The sequence below is a fragment of the Natator depressus genome, chromosome 8 (assembly GCF_965152275.1).
Source record: "Natator depressus isolate rNatDep1 chromosome 8, rNatDep2.hap1, whole genome shotgun sequence".
NCBI lineage: Eukaryota > Metazoa > Chordata > Testudines > Cheloniidae > Natator > Natator depressus.
Window position 1 is genome coordinate 3,033,007 of NC_134241.1, and position 25,857 is coordinate 3,058,863.

Here is a 25,857-nt window from a genome sequence, read left to right on the forward strand (position 1 = left end):
TTGGCGACTAAAATTTGATTTAGTAGCTGTGCAGATAGCCACATATGAGACACTTTCAACTCAAAGTTCTAAGCTAATGTAAATTGTGTTCGAAGCACTGGAGGGATGTACTTTAATTATTCTTGTTTTAGGGTTGATGAATCATTAACAAACCAGTACTTTGTGTAGAATAGTATTTTTGAATAGATAAGTAAATCTGTTTGGACATGGATCAGATTGTCATTAGGTTCCAGCTAGTGTGATACCAAGCCACTGTGGAGTGTCTGTGTTTTAAGGAAGCTTTCTATGATACTCTTAAAGTGTATTCCATATCTACCTCACCAGTTTGATATAGACTGCATATTTATTGTGTAGCAGAAAATAGCTGGCCCATCTAGGATACAATTAGAAATGTTAAAATGACAGGATAAGTTAGAATTTCTCAAACTTCTTAAAATACACAGCCCAGCCTCATTAATCTGCAGCAATGATAAAAAGACCTAATATGGATTAGGGAATATGCTCCTCTCCTTGTTGTCTGCCCTATCCTTGCCCCCAAAACAGCAACTGATATTCGCCTCATTTATCACTTGAGTGCCACCTGACATGCAGCTTCACACACACAAGGTAGGATTTCTTGTCTTTTAAAAAGAAAAGGAGGACTTGTGGCACCTTAGTCTCTAAAGTCCTCCTTTTCTTTTTGCGGATACAGACTAACACAGCTGCTAGTCTGAAACTTGTCTTTTAAGTGGGACTTGGAGGGGGGAGCACTGTGGAAGACTGGCAAGGGACAGGAAGTGTTTTGGGGGTTGTGTTCTATTGAGGTTCTAAAACTTCTTAAAATATTCAAATTCATTTTGGAATGAATTTGATACAGTCAGAATCTCCCCTTAGATGGGGATCTCACTGAAGTCAGTAGCTGTGTGTGCATCTCTGAAGCATGAAAGAAAGCTGTAATTTTTCATGATGCTTTCTAGTCACCATATGATGAGATGAAGTAAGGCTGAAAGAAACTGCTTTCCAATTAAGCCTTGAAAATACTAAACATTCAGGCTGTTGCATGGTAAATTAATAATCTTTTTGGTGACATCATAATATAGTTTTACTTGCAGTAACTTGGAAACTTAAAAATCCAAAACTTTCTAATTGGAAACTGGGTTCTCATTCCTATTTTCCATCATTAGACTGTCAAAATGACAGAATTCGTTTGGTTAATTATGCAAAATAATATAAATATATTATAGCAATTTACCTAGCACAATTGCAATGATCAGATTCTAGTACAGTAGAACACCAGAGTTAAACCAGTCAACCACACACCTCATTTGAAACCGGACAGCGCAGCAGCAGAAACCAAACAAAAAACAAACACACACAAAAACCTACCTAATACTGGGGGTTTATAAACATAAACTACTAAAAAAATAAAGGGAAAAGTTTAATTTTTTTTGCCAAGATAAGGAAATGGTTTCTGTGCTTTTCATTTAAATTAAGATAGTTAATAGCAATATTTTTCTTCAGCATAGTAAAGTTTCAAAGCTGCATTAAGTTACTGTTCAGTTGTAAACGTTTGAAAGAACAACCATAACGTTTTGTTTAGCGTTACGAACATTTCAGAGTTACAAACCACTTCCACTCCCGAGTTATTTGTTCCTCTGAGGTTTACTGTATGTACAAATCTTCCCATTAATTTGTAAGTTTTTATATCTGATCATAGTGAAAAATTATTTTAATGTGTTAAAGTCTGTTGCTTCATCTCAGATTTTCCTCTTTTCATTGTACTTGCAGGCAGAAACTAGAAACTGGGGCTATGATGGAAATGAAACCACCGTATATTGTCTTTTGAGGATTTAATTGTTTGCTCTCCTAGTGGAACCATTTTAATAAATGATACCTCCGAAAGGAGAGGAAACTTCACATTGTCCTTCTGTATGAGCATTTTAAAAAACTATTTTGTGTATATAATATTGGCAGCCAAGCTTTGCAATACAAAAGAATATTTATCTTCAGTGATCACCATAAGGTATTTGTAATGTATTTTTAGCTCCGTCTCAGTTAAGTTCTCTCTCCCCCACTGCCTCCGCGCCCCCCCCCCCCCAAAAAGAAAAGTTTAAAGAGCGACTGACGTATATAGATATCTCTTATCCTGGATGTTCCATTGTCACAATTTTATTTGTATGCAATTTGTCTGGCATAGTTTAGTGTGAACAAATGGAGGTGGACTGTAGCCATTCATATAAGATTCTCTGGTTTGTTACATCTTATGAAATAACTTTCTCCAACTCTATAAAATAAAAGGATTTGTAGGTTGTGACTCTGCTTCACTGAAATCTTAAAGGTAAACAGAAGTATTGAGCTAATTGAGTATATTGAGAGTTGGTAACTGCATCTTTTGTTATCCTTAATTAGCTATTCAGGGAGTGGGAAAGCAAAATTATAGTAATCCAAATTCATCAGAGAACAGAGAAAAATCTGAAACAGGAGAAGATTGGGCAGCAGTGTTTTTTTGCTGCTGTTCTTTAAAGCTGCTTCTTTTGATAAAAGGATGAAGATTTAGAAAAAAATGTGCTATTGTACATTGTGATGTTACAGACCATTGGGTTCAAATATATTTAAGATGTATCTGAATATTGTTCCCAGTATGCATTTGAAACAATGTTTACTTAGGGAGCTAAAATTTTGCATGCAGAGATTATTCAGGCTTAGGGTTTTTTTAATGTGAAAATTCTGTTATATTTTTCTAAGGGAGAACTTGGATTCAGACAGACCCATTTATGGCAGACTGGATTAAAATGTTATGGCCAAGGAATAGATTCTGAAAGTAAGGTTATAGTGGAAACAATGTCTGGAATCTTAGGGGCTGCCTTGATACAACACTTAAAGTAAACTAGAGTAGAGTGTTCCTAGAATATCCAGAGGGAAGAGGACAAGAAAATATACTGCCTCCTTATAAAATATCTGGAGTTCTTTTTAACTTAAAAGGTTTGTAGTATAACTCATTACATAATATCTCTTCTAGAGAAGAAGGAATATATTCCATTCTCCGGAAAACTTGTTTCATTTTAGTTTCAGCTGTCTTGGGCTTGATCTACAGTTTTTGTACAGATTTAACTATTTTGGTTGGGGGGGGGTGAGTTTTTTTTAAACCTAAATCAGAGGTCCCCAAAGTGTGCTGCAGCTCCTTTCCTGGCCTGGGGGCAAGGCCAGGAGCAGACCTGCAGCTGGCCACAGGCCTGGCTGCAGCCCTGATCCCACCCTAAGCCGTGGCCCCGCTCCCAGACCCATCCCTAGCCGCGGCCCCCTTACTCCTGTTCATATTACACTCCCACACACAGCTGCAGTCCCGCTCCAGGGGGGTGGGGGAGAAGGGGAGGCAAGGACAGCGGTGGGGGGGACAATCCTCAAAAGTTTGGGGTTTGCAGACCTAAATAGTTAAAGCAGTATACCCCCAACATTGGACTAGATTATACCAGTAGGAAAGTGTAAGTTATGCAGGTGTAAGTTATTCTCCTAACTGTGTCAACACTCGGGGTTTGTACTGTTTTTAACTATACAGGCATAGCTAAGGTGGCAGAGTTTTTGTGTTCACAAGCCCTAAGCGTTAGTGCAGACCAGCTTGGGTGTAAATTCTAATATACACGAGTGTGGTGTGAACATGATTGGTGCATACTAAAAGTCTTCTAGTGTATGTTGACATAGTACTGTTTGAAATAGAACTACATCAGTGCATGCTAGGGAACTTTTAGCGTGCATCAACGGGCCCAGTTAGTGCACAGCACACTGGTGTGCACTATAGTTTACATCCCAGCTGGTGCACATCAACATGCAGTGTAGACAAGACCTTAGTATGTTGTAGCATAGCCTCTCTGCAGAATGTCTGAGCCAGTGCCGGGGCACTAAAAAATGAGTAGTGGTGTTTGAGATTGGAAGAGTACCTGTTGATATCTCCATCACGTAACTAGCCAGCATATTGACCTGAATGTAATAAGGGGTTATTAAAAGATGTATGAAATGAAAAATTTCAAGTTGTTGAGTTGGTCAGCTCTCATTTAATAGATTTATGCTGAAAAACCTCTTTATGTCAGCAAATTGGGTGTAATCAGGCTAAAATTAACTAGATCACGAAGTGAGACCACGGACTATTGCTTTACCATCTGAACTAATATTTCAGCTTCTTCAAAACTCTAGATTACTTGAGCTCAAGAGTTTTCCCCTGCCCATTTATTATCAGGGTTGAATGGAGGGGGATAGCCTTAGTTTTGGCAATTCTTGCATCTGCAGAAAAAGGGAAGCCACTTTGGAAACTGTCTTAAATTTGTGTTTCTTTATCATTTGCAATGTGCTCTTCTTGCTATATGCCAGTGGAGTCTAGGAATGAGCTCCATTGATCTAGTCACAGCCAATGCATTCTTGCTTTAGCACAATATAGGGCAAAAATAGTGTCACTTGGTCACTGTATTTATCTGGCATGATTTGCGAGATAAATTTGATAACTTTTTTTATCAGATTTCAGTCTTGCTTGTGAAAGGAATGCAGTAGATGTATTACAGCTACATGTGAGTAAAGCCCTTGATATAATATGTGGTTTGGGTATAACTGGTGTCCCATGAACTGAAAGCCTGTAAGCAAACACACAATACTAAAGAGCAATGTATTGAGAAGGTGCATTGTAAGACTATCAATGTTTGTTAGGTACTCAGATGCTGCAGCGGTAGAAGCCGTAGAAGTCTGTAGATTGAGAATGTTTCCCAGGAAATTAATGTTCTTGGGTGGGTTGAAAAGTAGTATTAGTAATTCAGAAGATGAGGACTGGGATGGAGGGTGGTTTTTTTCAACAGTGATTTTTTTTAAAAAAACAAACAAAAACCCCACTAAATAAACACACTCTCTAACTGTAGATGATGCTTGCAGGATAGCGAAAATATTCAGGTTTTATAAACTTGTTTTAAAAAAATGACTAAGGGTTTGTCTTAGTTGCAGTGTTGGCTTGGCTTGACTTCACTTCTCCTGAGTTAGCCTAGTTTGAGTGAGAGTAGTCGCACTGCAAAACAACACTGAAGCTGCTTTTAAAATGGGCTCCAGAGTTTGGGCCGGTAAGCCTGACTTTAGTACCAGGCAGACAGGTTGAAACTATAGTAAAGAACAAAATTGTAAGACAAATAGATAAACATAATTTGCTGGGGAAGAGTCCACATGGTATTTCTAATGGGAAATAATGCCTCACCAATCTACTAGAATTCTTTGAGGGGGTCAACAAGCATGTGGACAAGTAGGATCCAGTGGCTATAGTGTACTTAAATTTTCAGAAAGCCTTTGACAAGGTCCCTCACTAAAGGCTCTTAAGCAAAGTAAGCTGCCACAGGATAGGAGGGAAGGTCCTCTCATGGACTGGTAACTGATTAAAAGATAGGAAACAAAGGGTAGGAATAAATGGTCAGTTTTCAGAATGGAGAGAAGTAAATAGTGGTGTCCTCCAGGGGTCTGTACTTGGCCCAGTCCTATTCATAAATGATCTAGTAAAAGGGGTAAACAGTGATGTGGCAAAACTTGCAGATACAAAATTGCTCAAGATAGTTAAGACTCAGGCAGTCTGCAAAGAGCTACAAAAGGATCTATCAAAATGGGGTAACTGGGCAACAGCATGGCAGATGAAATTCAGTGTTGATAAATGCAAAGTAATGCACACTGGAAAACATAATCCCAACTATACAAATAAAATGATGGGTTCTAAATTGGCTGTTACCACTCAAGAAAGAGATCTTGGAGTCATTGTGGATAGTTCTCTGAAAACATCCACTCAATGTGCAGCGGCAGTCAAAAAAGTGAACAGAATGTTGGGAATCATTAAGAAAGGGATAGATAATAAGACAGAAAATACCATGATGCCTCTATATAAATCCATGGTATGCCCTCATCTTGAATACTGTGTGCAGATGTGGTTGCCCCATCTCAAAAAAGATATATTGGAATTGGAAAAGGTTCAGAAAAGGGCAACAAAAATGATTAGGCGTATGGAATGGTTTCCGTATGAGGAGAGATCAATAAGACTGGGACTTTTCAGCTTGGAAAAGAGATAACTAAGGGGAGGATATGATAGAGGTCTACAAAATCATGACTGGTGTAGAGAAAGCAGATAAGGAAGTGTTGTTTACTACTTCTAATAACACAAGAACTAGGGATCACCAAATGAAATTAATAGGCAGTAGGTTTAAAACAAACAGGAAGTATTTTTTCACACAATGCACAGTCAACCTGTGGAACTCCTTGCCAGAGGATGTTGTAAAGGCCAAAACTATAACAGGGTTCAAAAAAGAACTAGATAAGTTCATAGAGGATAGGTTAATCAGTGGCTATTAGCCAGGATGGACAGGGATGGTGTCCCTAGCCTCTGTTTGCCAGAAGCTGGGAATGGGCGACAGGGGATGGATCACTTGATGATTCCCTGTTCTGTTCATTCCCTCTGGGGCACCTGGCATTGGCCACTGTCAGAAGACAGGATACTGGGTTAGATGGATCACTGGTCTGACCCAGTCTGGCCATTCTTATGTTCTTATGACTGTGTGTGGATTATCAGCACCAAAGTGATTATTGTATTAGCTGAACAGGGTAGAGGAGACCGCACTTTATTACTAGCTGAAGCATCAGCAGCACTTGAGCTTTAACCCTTGCTCCCTGACAGGCCAGCTAGCTAAAGTTAAAGCACCACTTAACTCGAGATATAGAGTGTTTTGTGTGTAATCAGGAGTTGATTTAGGGACAATGGTAGAGTTATACCTTGAGCTAACAATGCAGTGATGGAAAGCCAATGAATGGGTCTTGTTTGATAAACCTGGTCCGTTACAGTGGCTGTTTTGCAAAGTAAGAACTGTGCTTTATTGTGAAGTGTGTACATTCTTCTTTGTCTACCATAGCCCCTCCAACCACTAATTCCTGGATATTCAAATTCCAGCTTGATTCCTAGATGTAAGGATAGTTTTAGATGTATCTAGAATTCCAGTTTGAATCACTGCACTACACAGTGTATTCGCTAGGACCGGTGGCTGAAGTCTTTCTCTAAGAATTCCTTTCTATTTTGTGGCATAAGCACTCAATTTCTAATTGTTCAGCTAATACTTTTCAAGCATTTATAGTGTCAAGACCATTCTTTGGCAAGCTGTGTTACTTGTATGTTGGCAGCATAACCCTGTCACATGCTCTTGATCTCTTTAGAAAGCCATGGTGTGATCTGTTATATGCCTTACTGGAACACAATCAAAAGAGACCAGTAAATGAACAGTCATCAATAGACCAATATCCTCAGTGTTAGTTTTATTTTTTAAATCAACCAAATTCTTGCGTGGGGTACGACGGCTTTTGTTTTCTAGAAGAATTATCTTAATGTAATTTTTTTTAACAGAGAAATTGTCTCTGCATTAGCATGTTGATACATCATTGTTTGCAATGCAAAGAGTAATTGAGTGTTTCTGCACTTAATTTTACAAACTTAAAAAGAAAAGTTGCCCCACAGCTAGTTACTTTGGAATAATCCTGCACTGATTTCCACAAATCCTTTCTCCTTAGTATTGTTAGTAATATGAAGCATGAGGTTCAAGGGATTCAGTTAATTCTTTCTTGTTTTTATGCAGCTTCTTATAATCCCTAGTGCTGTTGTCTCTCCTTTATACCAAAAGAAAAGGTGGGTGAATTGAACCCTGATTGTCCATTTGAAACCATTATTTTTATCACTTGTGTCTCATGGTCTTTCTAGAGGCAAAAGCCTGATTCTCTTCGCTGTGTGGAGATTTTTAGGAAGTTGAAGACTTTTGGGGCCTGGACGTGGAAGCCCCTTTGTCTTCAGTGGGGCTCTGTGCAAGCTTCAGGGGCTCTTGTGGGGATGGGGGGATTGGGGCCTTAAAGTGATAATTTAATCAAATGTAATTATGCTGGAGGAAAATGACATCAGAAATGTTTCTCAGACAGTGACTTACATCTATTCAGCATTTTATAAATGCACTTCACATTTAGTTTTTTCCTACAAGGACATTACTGCGTAAATTATATAAACACAGCAAGGGGTGAAGAGCTGAGTAGGGGAGTAAAAAACAGTGAAGTGTTGCATGATATGCTATGCTTAGGTATCTTGTAAAAGGAAAAAACTGTGACTATAGTTACTATATTAGTAAAATTTGGGATGATTCTTCGTTTGTATTGCAGTAGTACCTAGATACCTCAATCAAGATTGAGGTGGTTTTGTGTGAGCCATTGCATGCAGCATAAGGAAGAGTTTCTGTCCCAAGTAAGGAACATGACAGAGGCAACAAATGGATGGGGGAGCACAGGAGCTCAATAATACTATTATGATTAGTATAATAAGCAGCAGACACACCACATCAGCTGGCCTAGTCATTGTTGAATGTTTTGTAGGCTAAGGTATAGGCTAACAATGGAAGTGAAATGATGTGCTCCCTTTTTCTCCTCCAAAATCCATCCTTGCTCAAATAACTCTTTAGCTGATTAACTTCAGGGGTGAAAGATGTGATACTGGAGACTTGGGCCTTTCATATCAAAAGTACTTTGACTCTTACAGAATATAATCAGATTTCACTTGTTCTTATGTGTCCCAGAGACACTTGAGACACTTGTCAGAGGAATAAAGGAAATAAGTGCTTTAACATGTCCAAATAAAAAAATGTACATAAGTTAGTTTACACATAGAGTTCAAACACCAAATCAACAGCTGTATTCACATCATGGAATTTTACAATAAAACTTCATCAGTTCTCGCATTGGTTCAGTTGAATTGGTGGGGCTCATAGTCTAGGCAAGGCTTCAGTGACACTTATGAATATACCGGTGTAAACTAGTACAGCTTCAAGAACATCATCTACCCTATGGTTCCCACTGGTTCATCTGAACTTGTGTTGGAACAAGGGGAAGTATAACTTCTACAGAATTCTCTAGTGTAGACAAGCAAGTATGTTCAACACTTTATATTGTAAACCGAACTGGCTAAGGTGGAAGGATGGCCTTCAGGCTGAGGCCTTGGACTGGGTCTCACGTGATCTGGTTCCATTCCTGCCTCTGCCACAGACTTACTGTTTGAATTTTGGGTAAGTCACTTAATCTCGCTGCTTTAATTCCCCATCTGTAAAATGGGGATGGTGTAAAGATACCTGTTATGTCTTTTTAGTTGGAAAGGTCATCAAGACTGATACTCCTATGTGTTTGTATAGTCCTTTAAGAGTTACTGTCATAAAAATATTAAGTTTGCTATGGGTAGCATCTGGAAAGCAAACCTTGGTACAACGGGAGCCTTCACTTGAGAGGTCTTGTAGCAGGAGTTTTGCTGGTCAAGAAAGACAGTGGAAGTTCTGGGTGGGAAGCTTGCACTCTATTTAGTGTAGCCAACATTGCCAGTGTGTCACGCACATAACTGAGAGATTCGCCAAATTCATCCCAAAAGACAAAAGGCGGCATTGGTGCAATGCTCTGCATATTTAGTATCCTTTGCACTCAAAATATCTGAAAGTCTATAACATTATATGTAATACACATGTATTGTAACATGTAATGGGCCCAAATTAATCTCTGGTATAACACCATCGTATTCATTTGAACTGCACTGGGGATGAACTAGGCTCAATGTTCAAGAGCAAAATGTGTTGCATTTTAAATAAGGATGGGTTTGACTATTAAAAGAAAATAGTTATGATGTGCATTCACTTGATGGGAGGTGATTTTGCATTAAGCATCTAATTTGCAGACTGAGTGCTTTTTCCTTTTTTAAGAACGGTTGACTCCAGCAACTGATTGCAGAATAAATAATCCAATTTAATTAGTGATTCCATCTGTAACTGTAGATAAATACTAATATTCGATCAATATTTTGTAAATTAATGTTTGTGTATTACTCACAATCAATTAGCTGCTGCTGCCTCTGACCCTTCTGTAAACAGGTGTGGTTTCCAACCTCCTCTGAATAAATCACATGCACATTTTGTATAGTCCAGATTAGCCCTTTTCTGAGATTTGACTTTGTGTAACACAACACTCAAACAACGCCAAAGCTTTCTCCAAGGTTTATTGCTGCTTGAGCTCTTTGACCCAGACCCTTGTTTCCTCATGCCAAGAGAGTTTCAACAAAATCCACCTGCTTGTATAACTTAGCAGTAACTGTACTGTGCTCCAGTGCAGGGTTCAAACAAACCGAGCATGGCTTAACACAGGAGCCCTGCCTCCCTATACAGGGTTTTAGATGTTCAAACACTGTTGCACCTGTCTGTGCAAATAATATGCTGCTTCTGTTATAGGACATCTTATGTATCAAACAACTGAGTTCATGTTTTTCTTTGCATCTAAAGCAAGAGACTCAGGCTTTCGTAACTGAATATAAGACACTAACAGTGGCTATTTTCAATTACACCCATGTAACAAGCTCTTTAAAAAATCAAAATAGATGTTTGTAATTTTATTGTAAAATGTATTTGTGGAAATTATCTTCCAATAACAGTTTAGTATTCTGTCCGCTAACTGATGACGCAACAATGCTGTTAAATGTTTTAAGTGTAACTCTTTCCTTTCCACTTTAGCTTTAACTTCTGGCTAAAACCTCTTGCGTCTCCCACATGTCTCCTGTTCTTCCTTCTAAGAAGCTTAGGAATTATCATACTGACTATATATATTTTACTGACTATAAATATTTTAAGGGATATGCTTAGTTATTTTTAAACCTATGCTCTGAAGAATAAAGGCATATATCCGTACTATTTTTAATTTCTTATCTAATACAATTATGGATATTCTCATTATCTAGATAAATGTCTACGCTCTTGCTATCAATAAATTATGGCAGTGTGTTTCAAAGGTTAATTGTTATGTAAAAGTATATTTTTTATCAGTTTGAAATTTTGCTGTGTAATTTGCCCCATTATTGTATTATGAGAGGGTAAATAAGAGCACCTGTTTTACCTTCTGTAAAAGTAAAACAGGTGCTCTTACACAATCACAACTTAGACAAGACACTGAAGAGATCATCAGGACTATTTCCTTCTCCTCTCACTTTCTCCTCTTCCCCCTCCCTGCCCCCCAAATCATTCCGTTCCGGATTACAAGAATTTCACCAGGGATATGGTAGAAATTCTGCAGCCTCCTGAGTGGGTTGAATTTAGTTTGATTAAAAGTTCAAGTAGCTCTCAACTACTTTAATCTCAAGTATCCTCAAATTCTTGCTCTATGGTTTTCCTTTTTTGTGCCATTAATAACCGCATTTAATTTCTTAAAACATGTTTAATATCCTCAACTTCATTTAAAACAGATGTCTTTTACTTGGTTTACAGTTCTGCTTTAGACGTTGAAACTTTATGTGCAACTGTAGATACGTGGTGTACATATATCTCTTGAATTTTTGATTAATTCTCCGAGTGATTTAAACACTAGTACATTGAGAGAAGAGAACTACTAAAGCATCCCTTTCTGATTAGTGCTGGGGATTGGGAAACTGCAGAAGGAGAACATTCACCTGTAGCCCTGTCCCTTGGGGTGCAAATACTAGACCTCAAAAGGACTTTGATGTCTGTTTTTCCTTTAGTACATCATGGTCTTGTCATTGATAGAACAAGCAAACCCCGCTATAGAAATCAAGTAAGGACTCTTCTTCAAAAGGGGAAAGAGCCAAAGCGCCCAGCAAAAAAGCTTATGTAGGTCTTCTGGCAAATCATCGTCATTATGGCAAACTTCTGGCTGCCATCCTTTCTTCCTTCTTAATTAAACATTTCATCTCTCTTCCTTAGAAGCCCTCTATCCCCCAAGAGGTGGCTGTTTGGGCAGAAGGAGCAGTCAGCAGTAGCTGTGGCCAGAGCACTCTTTTCCTCCTGGATGTGGTTGGTGAGCAGCTCTACCAGCAGTCGGATGGCAGGCTAGGGAAGCAATCACTCTCAATCCCTAGTGTTACCTCTTTTAGGTAGTGGCTAACTCTGTCCTGAGGGAGGGAACGAGATGTCTAAATCCTGTACACGAACACAGTTAATTTAAAAATACTAATCTCATTGCTAGTTTGCCCATTACCCGAAAGAAAATGTTTTATTCACTTGTCCTGTTCATTATCTAAAAGTCTGAGAACTGGTTAAAAAGAGAAGTAAGTGTAATCATTCTGGCTACAAAATGTATCTAAACTGTAAGAACCAGAAATCTATATGTCAAATTACTAGGATCCCCAAACTACATGTTTTTACATCTTTTGGTTGTATATTTATCATAGTCTAAATGTAATTTGCATAACCTTGGGAGCATACAAATCAAAAGGAACTAAGCCTGCTAAACAGTGACTTCAACTGTAATAAGCCAGATTTGTGTGTGCATATTGGTGTAGGAAGAGAGATGGGGAAATTTGCCCAATTTGCAGTTCCATGACTACTTTCTCTGTTCTATTCGTTTGAACACAAGCTTACTTTTCCAGTGTTTAGCAATGTAAGTATTGAGTCTTGTCTTCAGCTAAGAGGGTGTATCGAAAAGGAACTATTAAATCTCTTTGTGAAATTGGTTTACATTTTTACTAATTCCATTCTTAGGATATGTTTCATTGTAAAAAGGTGCAGTGACTGTAACATTATAGCAGTGAATACTGTGCAATCTAAACATTGTAAATTCACTGAGAAACCTAATATAATGAAATGAAATTCTTACTCTATATTTACCATGTAGCTGTCGAGCCCTCCCATTAAAAGGAAGTGTGGTTCTTAAGTACTTGAATTTAGAACTTTCTAAGTACTTTGTGTGTTAAACAACCTTTTTAAAGAAGGAAGTTTGTATAAGAGAGAGATCATATGTTAATAACTTTAATCCTACCGTAGACATGGCCATAGATGGGGCCAAACAGCTTGAATTTGGAGAGAAGATGGTAATGATTAGAGGAAGCCACTGACAGCATATCCTATTTTTTATTTTTTTTAAATAAGTTGCAGGACTTTGGGTAGACTGAAAATGGGAAAGATTGGGGCTGGGGAAGGAAGGCAAGAGGTAACCAAGGAATAGACCAGGGTTGAAGGACTTGGATAAGAGAAGAGGCATGCTTTAGATGTGGTACTGAGTATCTGTTGACAACACTAAATGTGCTAATATCACTAATGGCTTGCCATAAGTGATATCATTTGATTGAAGTAACTAATTACGTTACCCAGGAATGTTACAATTGTTGATACTTTTGCTTAGTATTAAAACTGTTTGGGTTGTGACTGTCTGCATAAACTCTAACATGGATACTTTCTGTAACATTCTGATGGGTGAAGAACTGGAAATATGCACTGTAACTGTGTGTGTGTGTGTGTAATTCAAGTCTACTGATTTTATATATAAGGAATTACTTGAAGAATTAGCAAATGTTTGACACTGAAGACACTTGAGTGACATTTCTGTTATCTATTATGCCACTTGCTGCTTTCATCCATGTTACATATGGCTCTTAGACTGTAAGTTCTTTGCAGAAGGGGTGTCGTCTGTGTTGCAGCTAGCACAGTAGGGCCCATCCTTGGCATTAGGAGCAACCACAATATAAAAATTTAATTTATTAAGAAATGGTTTCTTGCTGAACTTGGTAAGTCTTAATGTGGCCACTGTATCAGCTTCCCGAAACACCTTTTCAGTCCTCTGACTTGTTCTTATCCCAGTAGATGCCTTAATGTGATTGTAAATCTAGCGCTCACAAAGCTGATGGAACCAGCCTTTGAGCCTTTAACCACTTTAGATTGCCTTCCTTATTGCCAATAACAACATCAAGGAGAGTTAGTGAACTATTGGCCCTGGTGGCTGATCTTCCTTATGCTATTTTATTTGGTTAGGAAACCCCGTAGAATCCCAGGCCCACTGAAATCAGTGGGAGTTTTGCCTTGACTTGAGTGGAACTGAGAATTTCACCCTGTGCCCACAACCAAAATTCTTACCCGAGGTAGACTCTGACTTCAACTTAAATCAGATTCTCAGTTTGCCAGCCTTCTTCCCTAAATTATACTCGTCACTGGAAAAGGATAATGGACTTTGAGATGTTAGGGGAAAAAACAGTCACTGGGGCCTTGAACCCTTAAATACTATCAGACTTGAGTGCTCACCACTGTGAGAGAGCTTACCTGTGGCCCCAATGGCTAGAGGTTTGTAGCGTCATATGCATCAAGAATTCTTTCAAAGAATATAACTATCTGAAGTACTTCCATGAAAACTTTCTCTTATTCCTAGGTACAGCATCACAGACTAGATATTTTTTGTTCAGTGTATGGTACTGGATCACTACAAGTTTAGATAGTTCTAAGGTTATCTTCCAATCCAGGTGTCCCATTGTCCTGTGCTGTTGTGCTTCTTGGCTAGCTTAAACTGCTGTCTGTAAAAGGCCTGAGGGTGGGTCTGTTTGTAATACAAGCAGTGCACAAAATATGAGCTTAGCTCACATTGGTGAAATATTTCCACAGTGATCTGTAACCTGGGAAAGAGAGCCCATGGGTTTGAAGATTATGGGTGGGATTTTTCAAAAGTACCTATGTGATCTAGGCGCACAAGTCAGATTGAGTTTTCAATAGAGCTTTTGCTCCTGAGTCACTTGATTTGCTTTTGAAATTCCCACCCTGGAAAATACATTTATCATTCTGTTTTTGAACAAGTACTAATTGATTACACACAAACTTCAGTGGACAGGAAAGACTGAACTGTTGATAGTGTGGGGGTTTTTTTCTCCCAAAGCACTTTTAAAATTTCACCAGAAGAGGGTGACTTCCTCTCTTATGACACGGGACACTGACCTTTTAATGCAGATTTCATTGTATAACTACTTAAAAACAATAGTCTCATGTTTTGTAAAACATTTTGAAAAGGGAAAAAAATGTACTTATACCAATGCTGTGCTATAGCTAAAGTGGAATGATTCTGTTACTTAAACATCTGTTTTAAGTGAGAAGTAAAAGTAGTTCATGAAGGGAAAGGAGGGTATATTCTGTACAGCGTATTAAAGTGTTCATAGCAGCATGCAACCCTCATTTCTTTAATTTGGCATGCTTTTTAAAGGTTTGAAAAAGGGGTTGCTGCATAGTGGGTTATCTTATTTACTTGGTACTGTTTTAACCACAGAAGTTGTAAGGCACAGGAAATAGCTTTATAGTTCCTTCCTCCCCCAAGTCATAATTCAGTTGTGGACACCAGGATGTTTTTCTTGGCTTATCTCTTTCTGTACAATTTGCCTTGCACATCTGCCACATAAATTATGAAATTGCTAACTTGAAAAAATTAAAACGATATTCAGACTCTTACTGTGGTATAGTGAAGATGGTATCATTGGTCAAAAAACTCAAATGATTGAGAGTTCCAGAGAGAATTCTTATCATATCTGGTATTTATATACAACATTGCCTGCTGTTGTCATCAGTGGCACCAATTCAGATATTTCTTTGGGGAGGGGGAGCAAATTCTGGTTCTCCCTCCGCCCCTCAGCCTGGAACCTGTTCTGGTCCCCACTCATCCACCCTCCTCCTGCAGGGACCTGGGATCTCCCTTGGCTGGCAAGTCTCCCCTCTTACCCACACAGCGCATGAGCAGGTGTCACAAGGAGTTGAATATTTGCCGGACTCCCCCACACTGCCCCGTATGCTAACAGACTTCCTGTGTGCCAACTCACAACGCCACTTGCTAAAATTTGGCTCAGCAGCCCCTCTCTATGGAGGGGCAGGTGGGTCAGATTTCAGTGCACTGCAACCATGTAGTCTGAGCAATGCTCCAGACAACTCTGACAGCAGCTGTACTGATTTAGTACGGGACCACTGCTTAAAACTGTTTGGGCCATATCCCTCCCCAGTTCCACAGCCTATGGAACTTTGAGCAAGTGCAAAACCCTTGTGGGAGAGTGAGCCCTTCATGCCTTCTCCTGCTCCAACTCCTTGTAATTGTGCCACTGGTCTTCATTCTTGTGGTGGTTTAAACTGCTGTTCAAAAGTAGGTAATTTCAAGTGGTCAGGTAGCACTTGACCGAAGGCATTTTGAGAGGCATTTTAGAATAAGGGTGCCCATCTATTTCTCAGCTGAATTTGACCTGCTGGTGTCATAGTTGGCATCCATATGTTGCATCTGTAAGATCTTAAATCCAGACTGCACATTTCATAACAATACTGACATAACTGACACAAACTAAATGAAAATGACATGAGCTGGCTAGTTGAGAATAAGTGGGGGATTGCTGGCTGGTAAGATGGTAACTAACCTATGTTGGATTGATGAAGACTTTTTTTTTTTTTTTTTTAAATGCACTGTTAAGATTTATTCCAGGTACAATTGACTTCCCTTCCTCTGCAAACCTAGTCAGTAGGCTTGAGGAACTTTTGATACTTGAATTTCTGGGGGGGTGGTTGGGAGAGCAGACAGGCAAGTAAGCATGTGACCTCCGACTCCCATCTGTGAACCAAGCTACTTGGTGCATTAAGCTTTCTGAGGCAGTGACACATACTGTAACAGGTTAAGCCAATGAAATCCTAAGGCTGTAATACACCTTTTCTTCTGAGCTCTGATATACAAGGAACAGGACTTAAAAGTTTACAAAAAAAATATATTTCTGAAACAGGTGCTTGTTTTGGATGGGTGATCAACTCTGTTTCCTCAGAGTCTGGAACAAGTGATGCCATGATAATCTGCTAACAGAAGGAGATGAATAGAGCTGTATGATCACTTTTCTTCTTCTGGGATGTTAGTGTTTCTCACATGTTGTGCTGGCCCCTAGTGGCTGATGAGCAGTGCTGAGGTTCAGGAGCTCAGGTTTCTCATGTTACAGTTTAAATGCGCTATTGAAATATTTCAGGCACAGCTGGCTAAGTATTAGGTAAATTATTTTAATAACAAAGTAATGCTTCTGGAAAACTAATTGTAAACTGTATATAGATGGACTAAACAGGTTAAGAGCAGCTTAGGTAGGAATGTGGGGAAATGTCTTCTATATGAGCCAGTTGGAAATTTTGTATGTTATGACACATCAACAGTAGAGGCCAACTTCTGAGCCCAATATTAAGACTGGGTTGTTTATATTGAAGGAAAACCTTTAACTTTTTAAAATGCATCTGTTTTCCTCCTACAGTACATGACTGAGGATCCTTTGATTAGCAATCTAGGTACTAAAGATACTTTATCCACTCAGACGTTTGGACATAGCACTTCTGTTCTATCTCTTGATGATGACGACCCTGTTAAATGGTAGAGGAAAATTTTCTGACTTCTTTCTAAACACAAGGTCTACTGGATAACTGCTACTTCATTGCAAATATAGTATTAATGTGAGCTGCTTTTTCTGCTGTTAAGGTGATGTGATAAATGTTCACCCTGGTGATGTGATAAATGTTCACCCTGGTGATATGATGTGTAAAAGAGAGGTTATTTTACTCTGTAAGTGTGGATGTTACTATCTTTGACTTCTAAAGGTAGTGTAGTATAACCTCACGTTTAAATAAACCCCCTCATTTTACCTATTATGCCATTTTTAGCCCCTAGCTGTGCTGCTTGTGTGAAGTCAGGGGACAGGTTTGAACAAAGCTCATAAGAGAGGCACCAATGAGCTGACTGAACTATTAAACTGGGTTTCTGTCTCTTACCACAAGCAAAGTCCTATCTCCTCCAGTTTGGGTGTTTAGAGCAGATCCCAATAACATGCACTGAAATGGTTAGTAGTTAAATTGGTAGGAGAGATGGTCTCCAGCACTCATATTACTAGAATGAACACAGAGCTCAGTCTGAGTCTGCTTACGTTCCTGGAAACTGAGCATGTCCAGTGTGGACTTGGGAGAGGTTTACCTCAGGAGTTAATTACTAGCATAATATTACATGGATAAACATTCCTGTGTGTTTGTGTGTACCCCACCTCAAGAGTCTTGATACTCTGATTGAGACAGCTGTGCAGGAGGGAGAGAGTGCAAGGAACTACTTGCTTATTGAGCCAGATACAATGTGATATTTACCCCTGTTGTAAGATGGATTTATTTATTTATTTATTTTGCATATCCATTTTCAGATGATGTCAGCCATTGACCTCTTATGGTTGACAAGTAACTAGATTGATATGGCCAGTCTGAAAATACAACAGATCTTTGTTAACATATTTTTATTTGGTTTTATGGGTGCAGGGCTTGAGGTTGCAAAAAAACACCCATTTGTTGATGTAGAAGAGGAGAGCACTAGATTGTTACCAACTCTGAATACATAACCATATTTTCATGGCCCCAATATAAGATTTTATTTTATTCTCCGCTTAATAAGAAAACTCTGTTTGAAGTGGTCAGGTAGAAGGTATTGTGGGAACTGCTTCATAAAAAGGGAATAAGCAACTAACAAAATTAGACTTGATGAAAACTGAAGTGTTCACATCTCAAAATTGTTAAAAGGTATGACTGTTCAGCAGATGGTAATTTATAGATTGAGGATAGGACTATTAGGCATATACTGTGATAGCTCTTATAGAAATAACTTCAGTTATTTAAAAAAAAAATTGCTTATCTCTTGCAAAATTTTCTCCCTATACTAAGCAATGTTTTACACTAATAGAGCTTTTGTTGCCCAGTACCTAACCTAATAGTCTTTATCAAAGGAGTAATTCTTGGGAAGGAATGATTTCAAATGTGGGTTGCTGTTTTTCTTTCTTTTTTTCTTTTTTTTAAATTTGGTGTTTATTCAGTAGTGTTGGTATTAAAGCTTTCTATAATATATAACATTTTTCTTAACTCAGCTTTACTCTTCAAATGGAGATATTTAAGGAATGATCTTTCATTGCAAATTGTTAATGGTGGTAAAAGAGTTTCTCGTTTCAGCTTTTAGTATTTTAGTGTTCCCAGTTGTAAAATTAAAAAAGGAAAAACAGAAGGTGCATAATCCAGTAAGGTCCTTGGAGTAAAAGTTAAAGGTATAATATTATGCACATAGGAGTTCATGTATATATGATATCATAATTGGTTTGAAATATGCATTTAAAAAATTTAACTGGGTAGCCAGGTTCCCTTTTCATGCTGCTTGCTCCCTCAGCACAGTGGGTAGCTTCCCAAAGGTTTGAGAAATGTTTCTAATTAGTCTTGCCCTGTCCAATCCAATACCTTTTTCCATCACTATAAAGAAACTATTATAATATTCCCTTTCACTATGACTTCAATTTATTTTAGGTTTCAGAGTAACAGCCGTGTTAGTCTGTATTCGCAAAAAGAAAAGGAGTACTTGTGGCACTTTAGACTAACCAATTTATTTGAGCATAAGCTTTCGTGAGCTACAGCTCACTTCATCGGATGCATACTGTGGAAAGTGTAGAAGATCTTTTTATACACACACAGCATGAAAAAATACCTCCCCCACCCCACTCTCCTGCTGGTAATAGCTTATCTAAAGTGACCACTCTCCTTACAATGTGTATGATGATTTAGTTCTCACTAGTTTTGACTTAGCATTGAACAAAGCTAGTGCAGATCTCCTGTCCAGAATTGAGCCTGTGCACTTGCTGACACCACCTACATCAATAGGAGTCCTAATTCTCATAGCTCTTTAAATGGAGTGCCCTGACTCTTACCTCAGGCTGCACTTGAGGTTTTTTAGTTGTGCAAAATACTAATTTAAATAACTTTTGTTATGCTGCTTTGTCCCTTAACCAGTATTAAGTGGGTTCTGTGTGTGGATACGTTTTACACTTTCCCATTACACTTCTTAGTGTGTGAATTTTTTTCTCAACCCCTTTTGATTGGCTCATATTTGCATTCCTTACCTAATATCGGCTCTTCTAGCTACTTTGAAGTAATAGTCAGTGCTACAGTGGGGATTGAATTAAAGGAATACTTTACTAGTGTTGCTTACATGGGAGCGTAGTTTTATTCAGCACAGTGATTCTCCCCGTGGCAAGAACTGTATTTGCAAACTCCAGTAAATACTGATTAAAGTGTGCTGCAATAGTTAGTTTTTATCCACTTCAAATTTTTATACTGATACTTGTACAGCAGTACTGTATTCCTTGATACTTCAGGGATATTTCACAGTTTGGGTCTGGATCTGGGTGTTGGGGGAATCACTTGGACATTTCTGAATCCAGAAACTTCTCGTCATTAGAGGATTCTTGTGCACATTGAAGGACTGAAATGTCATTTTCTAGTGAACCAGGTATTTGTTTTGCTTCCCAAAATCTAGAGTTGGATGGTAAACCTCCCTTAGGAGTTCCAATTTGGGTACAAGTACAGCATAAGAATCTGTGGAGGGTGTCCTGTAATCCAGAATAATGAAAACCACATGATTGATTGATCAAGGTTTCACCTCACAACATTGCAAGTATTATTTAAAACTGTTATCCCTAATGTTTTGGCTGAAAATGCAAAATAGAACAGATTTTTCCTGGCACTAAAGTGATTTTTTAGCCTAAGGGAACTTTCCTTTTCAGTGTTTATTTTATGGGTGTTTTATGGTAAAACACTTCGAAGAGACGTTGATACTTTCTGGAGAGCATAATACACTTCACCCTCTTTAATACGCTGTTCTTCAGAGCTGAGGAGCATTATCGAGATCTGATGATTCATTATGGGGTTCAGTGTTGTGAAGAGCCATAGTACAGTAGCCTAAAATATTACTGTTATCACAGCCACGGAATGTATTGAAATCAAGTACTTAGAAAACTCATGTGCACAACATAGTTATCACTTACTTATGTACACAGTGTTTCTTGTGCCTACTTTGTTCCTGAGTTGTGTGTACCATCTGTATGGTGAAAAATGATCTCTTCATGCTTTCTGTATTTAGTCTTGTGAAGTACACTCCTTCAGAAAATTGTAACGCATTTAAATCTTTACTTGCAAATGAACTATTTCATTTGTATGCTTTAAGAAATCCATATATGTTTGTCTTCGGAAGAGCATTTCAGGTTTCTTCCCTCATTTTATTCCTGAAAGCTGATGTGATTTATGAGTGTTCTATAATATGAGTGGGAACGGATAGCTAATTTGTAAATATTCTGCACACCAAATTTTGGATGGAGCTTATTGTTTTTTGGCTTTCTGTTATCTTTGTAGGAATGGTTACAGAACTGACTTTTTTCTCCCACACCTCCTTTCTCCCTTCTCCCCCACAAAAAAAAGACAAGCAGCAGGAAATATAATGAAGCATGTACAATATTTCTCTCCAACCCGTTTCCCCTATTTTCTGTTTTTAACTCATTTTAAGGCATGACACTTGGGCCTTGATGAGAGCCGCATTGCAAATATTCTAGATCTCAGGAAACCATAACTCAAAAAGAAATTTGGAATATTTATGAAGTTGCTGTATAGTTCTTTCAGAGATCCTTTCCTTTTCAGAAGCACATAAAACACTTCAAGTAAACTGGGTATGTTTAATCACAATAAAGGCATCTCTCTTTTTTAGTTTATCTGGCTGTAGAATTAGGTGTTAAATATAAATATTCATTTTTTCAAAAACGTGAAGAATATTTAATCTTTGTTAATTGATCCACACTGAGACAAGCCAAATATTTTTAAATAATGAGGTGTACTGGCATTCCCACTGCCAAAGAATTTGAGAGCATCACTTGAGCTACCTTTTTAAAATTGTTGTAAATGTGTAGCTTTTTGTATTTATAAACTTAACCCATCTGTTGCTGAGATTTTAAAATAAAGAACACCCCACGGACCACGGCTTTTTTTTACTGAACCCATTTATTTATTTATTTATTGCTAGTGCCTCTTTCTGGCTAGAAATATAATAACCAAACCTATACTGACATCACTGACTTTGAAAAAAGGTGCTGGAACAGTGAATGAAAAAAAATATTAAAATGTATCAGTGGGAGTTGACACTGATCTATAAGATTAAAAAGACAATTATAAGAAAGCTAACATGTACCATGTAAGCAGAAAGGAATGTGGCAAAGGTTTTGTAATCATTAATTTATCTTTTCCATATGCCGTACTTTTAACCTAATGGCTAAATCCACTTCTTCCGTTTACTTAACATCTCTATCCATGTCAAAACTGGCTTGTTATAAGATTTCAATTGTGAGGGCTTTAAATTAATGAGTTGGTGTAAATCCAAAGGGAATCTTTGAGATTATAGTGTGCTTTAAGCATTCAGTACTAGGATTCCTTCTGTTAGTCTTAACTATTGCATAACCATTTGTTTTCAAAGCAATCTGTCCATGAAGTCCAGCACGATTCCCTGGAAGCTGCCCAGTATAAACTAATCAGAGAGCCCCCCCTGGCGTCTGAAAGTGTCCTCGGATATTAAATTTATATCAATCACAGGAAGTCTTGGCAATCAAACTAGTCACTTTTTCCCTTCACATCTGGACATAAATTATTTTTTGCTGCAAAGGTCACAGGAATCATGGGTAGGGCATGGAATGAGGGCCATAGAAAACATGGGAAAGGAAGAATAAAACTATATTTCCACCTTTTTAAAAATAGCTATTTTTAAAAGACCTGGAACAAAGCCAAACTATACAACTTTTTTAAGTTTACATTTGTTTCTGAATTAACTGTGGCTTAAAGATATTTTGTTTTGGAACGTTTTGTGCCATTAGATCTCATCTTGGTATTTGAGAGCTTTCTACAATTTGCTGAGAACAATAACTTTACTGTAGGATGGTTTTAGAAATGGAGCATGTCTTTCTATTTTAGTGGGGTTTAACTGCACTCCCCCCCCCCCCCCCATTGCTTACTTTCACCCCAGTACTGTGTTAGCCCTGTACTTTGAGAAACTATTTAGTTGATGCTGGTATTTTTACTGTAAGTTTCTTTTTTATGTGATTTTTTTTTTTCCCAATCTCAAACGTTACTTGAAATATAGGAAACTTTTTTATATTCCCCATCCCCATCCATCCCTTCAAACAAGAGCTTGGGGAGGTTTTATAGAAACAAACAGAACCTTTCCCTTTTGACCCACAAGTTTTCCTTACATAGGACAAGAAAACTAGTGTGCTGAAAGCTGCAAAGCTTCTGAAGCCTGTAGTTAAACAAATAAATGAAAATGTTCCATATGCATGAGAATTGAAAATGGTACTAGCTTACATCTGGATGTCTACAGCAAACAAAACAGCAGAAACAAAAGTTTGTAGGGTTTTTTAAATAGTTTTTAACGGTGACTTTATACAACCCTAATTGCTATTGTTCAAACCTATTGCTGAGTTTGGACATGCTTTCTTATACAGATCATAGTCTATTGGCTTGCTGATTACTTACTCATCCATGTAGGTTATGCTTTCTTCAGACACAGTCAGATAAAATTATTTTTCAGAATCTGATTGCAAGAATTCGAATGCTGAGAATCCCTGATTAAGTCTAGGAGTTCTACCTCTGGATTTATTACCCTCTGTGTCCTTTTCTGGCTCTTAAACTTTTTGCTTCTCCTTTCTCTTTTGTTTTACACTCCCAGTTTCATCATTTTTCTGCACGAAGGGTTGGATGGGTGTCATTTTAAAACCTATTCATGCTTCTCCCTAAACACCCAGACGGGTGACTGTAAAGCAGTGTTTTTGTTGCCATTCCGGATTCAGAGAACAAAGGAAGGTGAACCTAGTCTCCGCCATAGCATTACTACTAGGCCACTGGACCAGTTCCGCATTTCATTCCAGTTGGTTTACAAGACGTTCTATGGACTCCCAGTTGAAAACAATCATGTTGCAGCAACTTCTTTCAGGTTCTGAAACCAGTTGTATAATGTCTTTAACAGTTTTTTTTCTAAACTTTGTAGTATAAGGGGTATAAACATAACCATTGCATATCTATTTTAAATACACTAGAGCGTGTGAGAACATTCTACAAGTAGGCAGAGTATAGGTAATGGTGTGCTTTTAGTTGTGCAGTGTTTCTCTGATGTAAATGTGAATATGCACAATTATTCCATTTTCCCACTGGCACAACATCTGAAAGCAATACATCTTTAAATATTGCTGTTGGAGAGCTCTTTTCATGTGAATACAGTTAAGGAATAAATCCATTGAGCCCCTCTTTTGTTCAGGTTAAGGCAGATCATCTTGCTTCCAGAGTATATTAGGACTTCTTTTTCGTAAGAAAGCATTAAAAATTAGACTTGTAATTAAACGTTAACATTTTCTGCAGCAGCTATTCATTAAGAAGGCAGATTCTTTGACTCTTAGAGATAGTACTGCAACATCTTTTTTCCTCTTTCCATATTGCATTTTTGCAAGAACTCCCGTAGAGGGTCCTTGAACTCTTGATATTGTTTTCATTCCTTTAATCGGCATACAGGGAGCCCTGTAGCTTCTCTCCCTTTCTCCTTCCCATTTTCCCTTAATTAAAACTGTTCAAGCTAAAAAACATACTTCCCTGTGAATTTCTCATCTCCCTTCTTTCCAGCTTCTCCTATCTGTGTAATTTTGCTAGCACCTGCTGGGATACTGACATTGTTTGGATTTCATTATAATGCACATGGTTTGAAAAAATACACATCCACTTCTGTTCATTGAGTTATAGAAGTACTGGCAAATAATTGTGCAACATGTAAGCCTGCAAGCAAGCCAGATCTAGCTGGGGAAACTACCAATTTAGACTCTAGTGGTTGTTTCAGTTTTAAGTTGACCAAAAGCCATTTTTACTGGACTGATTCCAACTCTCGTGTAATCCCTAGTCTCTCATCTGTATTCTTGAAGACTAATGGAATAGTAAAAATCTTCTTAAAGATAACTTAAATGTGTTGTATAATGTCCTCAGGGTAGCTTCTTCACTAAAGATGTTTTCTTACCTCTACAGGGTGGGAATCTCATTAAGGTACCCACTAGTGTCATTATTAAGTTTTCATGTGTTTCTCAGTTTGATGCTAATCTTCATGTGTGTGTTTATTTTTTTTCCTTTGCAGCACCAACGTGGTTATGAATTATTCAGACATCGAGTCTAAGGTTCGAGAAGCAACCAATGATGATCCATGGGGACCTTCAGGGCAGCTCATGGGAGAGATTGCCAAGTAAGTGATGATTTGACTCAGCAGTGATGAAAAAGATGCATCTTTATACAGAAATGTAAAATTTGCTGCCAAACCAGCAAGGATGCCAGGTTGATAGAGAAGAGCTGACAAATAATTGTAAATTAAATTTTAAGATTATATGCTGGAGAAAAAAATCAGAATCACCAAATCGGAGACATGTCACAGGGTACTTGCAGTGTATTTTTTTTTTTTTTTTTTTAATTCTTGGTCTTACAATATGTATAATTTTGTGGGGTTTTCAGAATAAAAAGATCCTATTTGGGGCCAGTTGCTCCAATGATTTTTAAGGGTTTAAACAGAGTAAGATTAGCCAAATTTTTGCTCCTGAACATATGTATCAGTTTATCTTTCAGAGAAGGGCTTGGATAGTGTGTGATGAGCTAGTTATGAGGGGCACCACCATAGTCATGTTGTAGACATTAAACCATTGCTTTGAAGAGAATAGATTCCTCTTCTCCCCTCCTCCCCCCCGCCTCCACCAAATTGATAGATACTCAGCTTTGTTTGAAATGGTGTGTGAAATTCATCTGTATAAATAAGAAATTTTGGTAGCTCTTCACTTGGAGTGTGATGGAATTACAATAGTTTTAGACCAAGTCTGCCATCTACTGTCAACATTTAATTGTAGCAAACTACTAGGGAAAACTTATGAAAATAATTGCTTTGCTCCTTTTGTTTAATTCTCCTAGAGCTACATTTATGTATGAGCAGTTTCCAGAACTTATGAACATGCTTTGGACTCGAATGCTGAAAGATAATAAAAAGAACTGGAGGAGAGTTTATAAGGTGTGTGCATATAAGACATTTTTAGGGTGTGATTACTCTTACTCTGTGTACTGAAGAACAAACAAGGTATTAATTTTAGTTTCATATCTTGATGCACTGTTGTGCATGTACGTATTCAACTATGTTACGTTTGTATTACCAATAAACTTTAGTTTT

The 25,857-nt window shown here is 38.0% G+C and overlaps 1 protein-coding gene across 1 annotated transcript in view; it reads left to right on the plus strand.

Moving 5' to 3' along the window:
• CLINT1 (clathrin interactor 1) overlaps positions 1-25,857 on the plus strand; it is a 76,779-nt gene that overhangs the window by 14,161 nt on the left and 36,761 nt on the right. Inside the window, exons 2-3 of the mRNA XM_074960214.1 lie at positions 24,790-24,894; positions 25,605-25,701. Coding sequence (XP_074816315.1) covers positions 24,790-24,894; positions 25,605-25,701 — 202 coding nt within the window. The remainder of the gene's footprint in view (positions 1-24,789; positions 24,895-25,604; positions 25,702-25,857) is intronic.